We start from the raw sequence: 11,416 nt of genomic DNA, 5'->3' as shown, positions 1-11,416 counted from the left end.
CTGTCATTGAAAATAGAAGGAGAGATAAAAAGCTTCCAGAACAAACAAAAACTAAAGGAATTTGCAAACACGAAACCAGCCCTCCAAGAAATATTGAAAGGGGTCCTCTAAGCAAAGAGAGAGCCTAAAAGCAGCAAAGATCAGAAAGGAACACAGACAACATACAGTAACAGTCACCTTAGAGGCAATACAATGACACTAAATTCATACCTTTCAATAGTTACCCTGAATGTAAATGGGCTCAATGCCCCAATCAAAAGACACAGGCTATCAGATTGGATTAAAAAACAAGACCCATCCATATGCTGTCTGCAAGAGACTCATTTTAGACCCAAAGACATCCCCAGATTGAAAGTGAGGGGGTGGAAAACCATTTACCATGCTAATGGACACCAAAAGAAAGCTGGGGTGGTAATCCTTACATCAGACAAACTAGATTTTAAAACAAGGACTGTAATAAGAGATGAGGAAGGACACTATATCCTACTTAAAGGGTCTATCCAACAAGAAGATCTAACAATTGTAAATATCTATGCCCCGAGCATGGGAGCAGCCAATTATATAAGGCAATTAATAACAAAAGCAAAGAAACACATTGACAACAATACAATACTAGTGGGGGACTTTAACACCCCCTGACTGAAATGGACAGATCATCTAAGCAAAAGATCAACAAGGAAATAAAGACTTTAAATGACACACTGGACCAAATGGACTTCACAGACATATTCAGAACATTCCATCCCAAAGCAACGGAATACACATTCTTCTCTACTGCCCATGGAACATTCTCCAGAATTGATCACATCCTAGGTCACAAATCAGGTCTCAACCGGTACCAAAAGAATGGGATCATTCCCTGCATATTTTCAGACCACAATGCTTTGAAACTAGAACTCAATCACAAGAGGAAAGTCGGAAAGAACTCAAATACAGGGAGGCTAAAGAGCATCCTACTAAAGAATGAATGGGTCAACCAGGAAATTAAAGAAGAATTTAAAAAATTCATGGAAACCAATGAAAATGAAAACACAACTGTCCAAAATCTTTGGGATACAGCAAAGGCAGTCCTGAGAGGAAAGTATATAGCAATACAAGCCTTTCTCAAGAAACAACAAAGGTCTCAAATACAGAACCTCACCCTACACCTAAAGGAGCTGGAGAAAGAACAGCAAATAAAGCCTAAACCCAGCAGGAGAAGAGAAATATTAAAGATCAGAGCAGAAATCAATGAACTAGAAACCAAAAGAACAGTAGAACAGATCAACGAAACTAGGAGCTGGTTCTTTGAAAGAATTAACAAAATTGATAAACCCCTGGCCAGACTTATTAAAAAGAGAAGAGAAATGACCCAAATCATCAAAATCATGAATGAAAGAGGAGAGATCATAACCAATACCAAAGAAATACAAACAATTATAGGAACATACTATGAGCAACTCCATGCCAGCAAATTAGATAACCTGGAAGAAATGGGTGCATTCCTAGAGATGTATCAACTTCCAAAACTGAACCAGGAAGAAATAGAAAACCTGAACAGACCTATAACCACTAAGGAAATTGAAACAGTCATCAAAAATCTCCCAAGAAACAAAAGCCCAGGGCCAGATGGCTTCCCAGGGGAATTCTATCAGACATTTAAAGAAGAATTAATACCTATTCTCCTGAAACTGTTCTAAAAAATAGAAATGGAAGGAAAACTTCCAAATTCATTTTATGAGGCCACCATTACCTTCATCCCAAAACCAGAGAAAGATCCCATCAAAAAGGAGAATTACAGACCAATATCCTTGATGAACATGAATGCAAAAATTCTCACCAAAATACTAGCCAATAGGATGCAACAGTACATTAAAAGGATTATTCACCACGACCAAGTGGGATTTATCCCTGGGCTGCAAGGCTGGTTCAACATCCGCAAGTCAATCAACGTGATACAATACATTAACAAAAGAAAGAACAAGAATCATATGATCCTCTCAATAGATGCAGAAAAAGCATTTGACAAAGTACAACATCCTTTCTTGATCAAAACTCTTCAGAGTATAGGGATAGAGGGTACATACCTCAATATCATAAAAGCCATCTACGAAAAACCTACAGCGAGTATCATTCTCAATGGGGAAAGGCTGAGAGCTTTTCCCCTAAGGTCAGGAACGCGGCAGGGATGTCCACTCTCACCACTGCTATTCAACATAGTATTAGAAGTCCTAGCCACAGCAAACAGACAACAAAAAGAAATCAAAGGCATCCAAATCGGCAAAGAGGAAGTCAAACTCTCACTCTTTGCAGATGATATGATACTGTAGGTGGAAAACCCAAAAGACTCCACCCCAAAACTTCTGGAACTCATACAGGAATTCAGTCAAGTAGCAGGCTATAAAATCAATGCACAGAAATCAGTGGCATTCCTATACACCAACAAGACAGAAGAGAGACAAATCAAGGAGTCGATCCCATTCACAATTGCACCCAAAACCATAAGATACCTAGGAATAAATTTAACCAAAGAGGCAAAGGATCTGTACTCAGAAAACTATAAAATATTCAGGAAAGAAATTGAAGAAGACACAAAGAAATGGAAAAACGTTCCATGCTCATGGATTGGGAGAACCAACATTGTGAAGATGTCAATGCTACCTAGAGCAATCTACACATTCAATGCAATCCCCATCAAAATTCCATCCACTTTTTTCAAAGAAATGGAACAAATAATCTTAAAATTTGTATGGAACCAGAAGAGACCCCGAATAGTCAGAGGAATACTGAAAAAGAAAAGCAAAGCTGGCGGCATCACAATTCCGGACTTCCAGCTCTATTACAAAGCTGTCATCACCAAGACAGTATGGTACTGGCACAAAAACAGACACATAGATCAATGGAACAGAATCGAGAGCCCAGAAATGACCCTCAACTCTATGGTCAACTTATCTTTGACAAACAGGAAAGAATGTCCAATGGAGAAAAGACAGTCTCTTCAACAAATGGTGTTGGGAAAATTGGACAGCCACCTGCAGAAGAATGAAACTGGGCCATTTCCTTACACCACACACAAAAATAGACTCCAAATGGTTGAAAGACCTAAACGTGAGACAGGAGTCCATCAAAATCCTAAAGGAGAACACAGGTAGCAACCTCTTCGACCTCAGCCGCAGCAAATTCTTCCTAGAAACATCACCAAAGGCACGGGAAGCCAGGGCAAAAATGGACTATTGGGATTTCATCAAGATAAAAATCTTTTGCACAGTAGAAGAAACAGTTCACAAAACCAAAAGACAACCGACAGAATGGGAGAAAATATTTGCAAATGACATATCAGATAAAGGGCTAGTATCCAAAATCTATAAAGAACTTATCAAACTCAACACCCAAAGAACAAATAATCCAATCAAGAAATGGGCAGAAGACATGAACAGACATTTCTGCAAAGAAGACATCCAAATGGTCAACAGGCACATGAAAAAGTGCTCAACATCGCTCGGCATCGGGGAAATCCAAATCAAAACCTCAATGAGATACCACCTCACACCCGTCAGAATGGCTAAAATTAACAAGTCAGGGAACAACAGATGTTGGCGGGGATGTGGAGAAAGGGGAACCCTCCTACACTGTTGGTGGGAATGCAAGCTGGTGCAGCCCCTCTGGAAAACAGTATGGAGGTTCCTCAAACAGTTGAAATTAGAGCTACCATTCGATCCAGCAATTGCACTACTGGGTATTTATCCCAAAGATACAAATGTAGGGACCCGAAGGGGTACGTGCACCCCAATGTTTATAGCAGCAATGTCCACAATAGCCAAACTGTGGAAAGAGCCAAGATGTCCTCGACAGATGAATGGATAAAGAAAAATGGTATATATACACAATGGAATATTATGCAGCCATCAAAAGGAATGAGATCTTGCCATTTGCATTGACATGGATGGAACTGGAGGGTGTTATGCTGAGTGAAATAAGTCAATCAGAGAAAGACATGTATCATATGACCTCACTGATATGAGAAATTCTTAATCTCAGGAACAAACTGAGGGTTGCTGGAGCGGTCGGGGGTGGGAGGGATGGGGTGGCTGGGTGATAGACATTGGGGAGTGTATGTGCTACGGTGAGCGCTGTGAATTGTGCAAGACTGTTGAATCACAGATCTGTACTTCTGAAACAAATAACGCAACATATTTTAAGAAAAAAGAAAAAGTAGAAGATAGCAGGAGAGGAAGAATGAAGGGGAGTAAGTCAGAGGGGGAGACGAACCATGAGAGATGATGGACTCTGAAAAACAAACTGAGGGTTCTAGAGGGGAGGAGGGTAGGGGGATGGGTTAGCCTGGTGATGGGTATTAAAGAGGGCACATTCTGCACGGAGCACTGTGTGTTATGAACAAACAATGAATCATGGAACACTACACTAAAACAAATGATGTAATATATGGTGATTAACATAACAATAAAAAACTAATGATGTAAGTTATGGTGATTAACATAACATAATAAAAAATAAAATAATATAAAATACAAACATCCCTTAGAAGAGAAAGTCAGTGAATCACTAACATCAAAGAGAATTATTTTATCAGATTCTTTTTTCATTGACCAGTTTAGAAACATGGAATTTTGAGAAAACTGGACTCTAGGGAAACAGAAGAAAACACATGGGACACTGAAATTAAATTTTGCCTGATTTACAATCATTACATCCAAATTTAATCATTTGTGAATATTATCCAGAAATCTCTACATCTGAACTCATCTCCAAAAAGGGCCCTTCTTCCTCAAATTTGACTTACTTTGTATTTAACAACTTCTATTCTTTGCTTACTGGCCCAGCATGTCTATATATAACCGTGTTCTTGAACTTTTAAACACCAATCCTGAGGAAATGTCTTTTCCAAATATTGACAGTAAGCAAGAGGAGGGCTCATAGTCTGGTATATTTTGCATGCAGTCTTACACTGAAGCAGGAGAATAGACAAGTGTTGGGATGTGATAACAGAAGAAAAAGACCATTCAAAGAAATACTGTTTGGATAACCAGTGTAGTGACAAATTTGCTTAACTCTGTCATGGGTTTGGGTCTGTATCTCACTATTGTGTAACCATGAAAGCCTCTGGTTTCTCTAACCTCAATTCCATCACTCAGTGCTTGCTTGATTCTTATAAGGAAGATGATAATTGTTGGGAAAATACCAAGAGTAATATGCACAACAAACTTCTCTGAATGTAGGTGTGGATGATAGTGTTCTATGTGTGCATGGAGGGCCAAACCCCAGCAGGATTTGGAGAATCTTGCTCTGGCTCATGGGGCCAAAGTTAGTGGTGCAACTATTCCATGGGGATGGAATCACGGGAACTGCTGGTCTCCTCTGGGCTCACTGGAGAAGCCACACCTTCCTGCTGTTAGGATCTTGTGACTGCCTGCCAGTTTCAATGACAGAGAAGTTTGGCAAAAAGAAAAAGCAGGCTTTGTCTTAATGGTAAGGAAAGCAAGAAAAGGGGGTGAAAATACTTGAAGGAAAATAAGAGTCTCTTTTCTTTGTGTTTCCATCTAGTTGCCTGAGAAACAACCAAAAGAAGCTCAAGAAAGTAAACCAAGATGTGGAAAGAAAACAGTAAGCACACAGCATATCAGAGCATTTTTCTCTGAGATTTACCTCTGTCTCACAAGGGACTGAGAATCTGTCTCAAAGGAGCTAACATCTTATTTTAGAGCTCATAGAGCTACAATCATAGAATTCTTTGGTGATTGCCTCTAAGACTTGGCAGAAGGTTAGTTGGAGGCTCTAAACAAAAGAAATGGGTTATAAGTGCACATGTTTCATTCCTTCATGGTTATATAAAGCACATGTACAAATATATAGCTGAAATGCTTATTTTAGTTTGGCTATTTACAATGGTTACACATCCAACTTATTCTTCATTCTCAGAATAATCTTTGGAAAGTATAAGTCTCATCATGCCTTTCTCTTGAGACCCTTCAATTTTTCTCCATTGCATCCAGAATAAAATCCAAACTCTTCAATGGGATCGTAGTCCTATAAGGATTGACCCCTGCATACCTCTTTGATTTCATGCCCCAACCTCCACCCTCACCCATCATCTTCCAGGCATTCTGCAGTATTTCTTGTTCTTGAAGTCACCAAGCTCAGCCTGAACTCAGTGCCCTAGTGCACACTGCTCTTTTAGCACTCATGGTTTTTATTTTTGATGCTTGTGCTTCACAACATCTCTTTCTGGAAATTCTGGCTCTCACATTCTCCTCTAGAAAACATCCTTGAGTTTTCTCACAATGTGGGAACATTGCTTCCACACCCCATGAATTTCCTGCATTGCCCACTATGCCTTTCTATCGCCTAGTAACTTTATATTAGTTAGTTTAGCCTTTATTGTCCATCTTCCTTTATAGACCATGTGGTCTTTGAGGCTCTGACCACTGCTTGCCTTGCCTAGCTGTTGCCCAACCTTTACAAGATACTCAATGGAAAAAAGAAAAAAAAAAAGAGTGGAAAAAACAACAGCTATCTGGACACTGATATATTACCCCAGCTTAGATAAACCCTGCCTTGTTTGCTGACTGTGGGATTTCCATATCTTTGCACTCAACCTCTTTCCTAATCATTGCATGTCAAGATCTGGGTTTTTATCTGAGATGGCTCCTTCTCTAAGTGTGAAAGGGTGAGGGATTGAAGGGAAGGCCCATATATATTGTTGATATGAAATACTGTTTGCAGGAATCAGTCATTACCTAAATATTTCACTTATATTTTCTTGGCACAAAGGAAAAGGTAGACAGTGGGGTGGCAATGCCATCATTGTAACTAATTCCCCTTTACAGTGTGTGGCTGAAGAGGGGATGTTATTGAACCAAGGTCCTTGTCTCAGGCTACCACAAACCAGTTCTGTACAACATAGAGTCATTTAAACTTGACTTTTGCTTTCTTATGTCTAAAATGAGATCTGTGCTAGGTGATGTTCTCCAATTCTTCCCTTTTAAAGGAACTGAAGGGTTGACATGCCAAATACGACCAAGTCTTTATTAAAAACAGACTGTAACTAAATGAGAAATTAAATGTCTCCAGGGTGTCCCCATCTGAACAATTTTTTAAAGTTTTATTTTAGGGGTGCCTGGGTGGCTCAGTCATTAGGCATCTGGGGTCATGATCCTGGGGTCCTGGGATTGAGCCCCAGATCAGGCTCTCTGCTTGGCGGGAAGCCTGCTTCTCCCTCTTCCACTCCCCCTGCTTGTGTTCCCTCTCTCACTGTCTCTCTCTCTGTCAAATAAATAAATAAAATATTTAAAAAATAAAGTTTTATTTTAATTCCAGTGTAGTTAACATACAGTGTTATATTAGTTTCAGGTATACAACTTAGTGATTCAACACTTACATACAACACCCAGTGTTCATCATGATAAGTGCACTCCTTAATCCCCATCACATATTTCCCCTATCTCCCCTCACACTTTCCCTCTGGTCATCATCAGTTTGTTCTCTATAGGTAAGAGTCTATTTATTGGTTTGCCTCTCTCTTTTTTTTCCTTTGCTTGTTTGTTTTGCTTCTTTTTAAACAATTTTTATTTTATTTTATTTTTTTAGAGAGAGAGAGAGCGTAAGCAGGGGTGGGAGGGGGGTAGGGAGAAAGAGAGACAGAATCCAAAACAGGCTCCATGCCCAGCACAGAGCCTGACCTGGGGCTCAATCTCATGACCCTGAGATCATGACCTGAGCTGAAATTAAGAGTTGGACACTTAACAGACTGAGCCACCCAGGCACCGCTCTTTTCTTTCTTAAATTCCACATATGACTGAAATCATAATGGTATGTGTTTTTCTCTGACTGACTTATTTCACTTAGCATAATACCCTCTAGTTCCATCCACATTGTTGCAAATGGGAAGATTTCATTCTATTTGACGGCTAATAGTCCATTGTGTGTATATATACACACACCGTTCTTTATCCATTCATCAGTCAATGGACATTTGGGCTTTTTCCATAGTTTGGCTATTGTTGATAATACTGCTATAAACTGGGGTGCATTTATCCATTTGAATTACTGTTTTTGTATCCTTTGGGTAAATATCTAGTAGTGCAATTGCTGGATCATAGGGTAGATCTATTTTTAACTTTTGGAGGAAACTCCATACTGTTTTCTGCAGTGGCTGCAAATTTTATGAATGGGACTCACAGAACTTTAACCAGTCAGTTTGGTAAGGAAGAACTCAACTGTTTTGACCACCTGAGTCAACTGCAATCAGATATATTATATAAGACTTATATGGGCTGGAACTAAATTCAGTTTCATTTTGTCTAATTTGACGGGATGATATTCTCTGAATAAAGTCACATTCTCTACATCTTCTTAAGTCAATTTTGGTTATTTTATTTTTACTAGAATATTATCATTTAATTCATGATTTTAAACATATTTACCAAAGGTTTATTATGAGCTCTTTCAAGTCATTTAGCTTTTTAAAATTTAGGTTTATAGGTGTATAGCACAGTAAAATTCATCCTTTTTAGCTAAATTGTTTGATAAGTTTATAAAAACATGCAGTCATGTGACCACCATCTCAATCAAGATATGGAATATTTTTATCAGCTTTCCCCTCACTGACAACCCCTGGCAACCACTGATATGATTTCTGTTTTACTTTTTTCCAGGATGTCACAGTGTTATTGCTTTTATCTTTATTAGGTTCTTATTTTTGCTGTTCTTAGTTTTTTATCACTGATGCTATTCTAATTGCTTTGAATTAAAAACTTAATTTTTGTGGTTTCAATTTTTTCTTCTTTAAAAATGGGGGCATGTAAAAATACAACTTTTTCTCCAATATTTTTTCTCTTTTAATTTTTTATTTAAATTCAATTTAATTAACATATTTTGTATTATTAGTTTCAGAGGTAAAGTTTAGTGATTCATCAGTTGCATATAACACCTAGTGCTCATTACATCAGGTGTCCTCCTTAATGTCCACTACCCAATTACCCCATACCCCAACTCACTTCCCCTCCAGCAGCCCTCGGTTTATTTCCTATAGTTAAGAGTCTCTTATGGTTTGTTTCCTTCTCTGATTTTGTCTTATTTTTCCTTCCATTCCCCTATGTTCATCTGTTTTGTTTCTTAAATTCTGCATTTGAGTAAAATAATGAGATATTTGTCTTTTTCTGGTTGATTTATTTTGCTTAGCATAATACATTCTTGTTCCAACCATGTTGTTGCAAGTGATAAGATTTTATTCTTTTTTATGGTGGAGTAATAGTCCACTATAGATCACCTTTTCTTTATTTGTTCATTTGTCGATGGACATCTGGACTCTTTCCATATTTTGGCTATTGTGGGCATTGTTGCTATAAACATTGGTGTGCATGTGCCCCTTCAAATTACTAAGTTTGCATTCTTTGGATAAATACCTAGTAGTGCAATTGCTGGGTTGTAGGGTACCTCTATAATGTTAAAAATTTTATCTCACCTACTTACATTCAAAGTACTAAGCACAAAGTTGTAAACATTAACTAGATTAAAAAATAATAATATACAAAGCAGAAAAATGTATTAAAGGTAGATAGATGTAATAATCTGTTATAATTATTGTTAAAAATAAATAATAAATGGAGAAAGAAAGTAGCTACCATAAAGCAGGAAAACAATGGAAAGGAATGATAAAATCTTAGAGATTAAAACAACATTAAAAGCATCAATAAGTACAAGCAATTCTTTTTTTGTTGTTGTTAGTTTCAGAGGTAGAATTTAGTGGTTTGTCAGTTTCATACACCATCCAGTGCTCATTAGTTCAAGTGCCCTCCTTAAAGACCACCCCCCAGTTATTCCTTCCCCCCACCCACTTCCCCTCTGGCAACCCTCAGTTTGTTCCCTATAGTTAAGAGTCTCTTATGGTTTGCCTCTGTCTCTGTTTTTATCTTATTTTGTTTTTCCTTCCCTTCTCCTATGTTCCTCTATTTTGTTTTTTAAATTCCACATGTGAGTGAAATCATGATAATTGTCTTTCTCTGACTTGTTTTGCTTAGCATGATATCCTCTAGTTCCCTCCACATTGTTGCAAATGGCAAGATTTCATTGTTTTTGATGGCTGAGTAGTATTCCATTGTATCTGTATCCCATGTGTTATTAAAGGAATTAGTATTATTGTCCAAAATTTTGTTACTTTGCTTTTTATGTTTTCTTGGACTTGAACTGTTTTTAATTCCAAACAGTGTATTATATATTTAAATAAGTTCTGATTTTATTGCATTATTATCAGTATCAGTATCTGTTATTTCTGCTTGTGGATTTTGTCAAAGTTCTTTGTCATGTATTGTGCACCAACTTTGAAAGTAGTTACTTATATTCTTTAAATTCTTGTTTCTTCATATGGAAAATAGTCTTACAATTAAAAATACTGCAACTTTAGATTGTGGTTGTAAAAGTAACATTTTAAAAATTAACATTCAGACATGAGCACATGCCCGGATGAAACCAGCATTTAGAAGTACAAGCTAGCATTATGTCTGTTATGCCCCATAGGCTTTGAAAATTCCAATGATAATTATTTTAAGGTTCATAATTTGAAATTTATCTATAGGGAAAACCTGATCAATTATGTATTTCAGATATTTTATGTCCTTATTTTTCCTACTTGTTGTTGCTGTTTGAGAGAAATTAATCTACTACTATTTCATTTGAGTTAATGTTCATTTTTTTCTTTGCTTCATATTGATTCTAAGTATTTCAGTAAGTAACATTTCATGAGTTGCAGGTGTTTATGGTCTTTATCATATCATCTCCTGTCCGTCTTTGTTCTGAAATGAGAGGAGGGCAATTCGCTAGTCTTTATCTTCTAATGTGTGTGAAGACCCATGTGGTGGAAGGGTCGAGCTAGGTGGGGGAATGGCAGGCACCTCCCCTTCAGGAAACAGGATAAGGGTGATTATCATATTAACACAATATTGTCTGAACTAATTTCTACATATAAGGCTGCATTGGTTTGCTTGGGTTGCCATAACAAAGTACCACAGACTGGAAGATTTAACAGAAACTTTTTTTCTCACACTTCTGGAGGCCCTAAGTCCAAGATCAAAGTGTTGGCAGAGTGGCTCTCTCTCAGAAGCTGAGGCCTCTTACTTCGGTTTATACGCCTGTGTTCTCCCTGTGTCTTCATATTATTTTCACTCTATGCCTGTCTGTGTCCAAATTTCCTCTTTTTATAAGGACAACAGTCAAATTAGATGAGGGCTCACCTCAAAAGCCTCATTTTAATTTAATTCCCTCTATAAAGGCCCTGTTTCCAAAAAACAGTTGCATTCCAAGATACTGGGCATTAATTTGGGGGAGTACACCATTTAATCCATAACACAATTCAATAAACAACAACAATAAGAAAAAGAGAAAGAAAGAAAGAGAGAGAGAGAGAGAGAGAGAAAGAAAGAAA

At 37.6% G+C, this 11,416-nt stretch overlaps 1 protein-coding gene across 2 annotated transcripts in view; it reads left to right on the top strand.

Moving 5' to 3' along the window:
• Positions 1–11,416, top strand: part of GCSAML (germinal center associated signaling and motility like) — a 50,781-nt gene that overhangs the window by 16,453 nt on the left and 22,912 nt on the right. Inside the window, exon 3 of one of the 2 annotated variants that reach the window (XM_025860104.2) lies at positions 5,542–5,601. The exons of the other annotated variant lie outside the window; for it this stretch is intronic. Within the exon in view, the coding sequence (XP_025715889.1) occupies positions 5,542–5,601 (60 nt within the window). The remainder of the gene's footprint in view (positions 1–5,541; positions 5,602–11,416) is intronic. 2 annotated transcript variants of the gene reach the window in all.

This window comes from Callorhinus ursinus, unplaced genomic scaffold (assembly GCF_003265705.2).
Source record: "Callorhinus ursinus isolate GAN/ISIS: 27379988/994484 unplaced genomic scaffold, GSC_fseal_2.0 scaffold123, whole genome shotgun sequence".
Taxonomy (NCBI): domain Eukaryota; kingdom Metazoa; phylum Chordata; class Mammalia; order Carnivora; family Otariidae; genus Callorhinus; species Callorhinus ursinus.
This window is presented reverse-complemented; position numbering and strand designations above follow the sequence as displayed.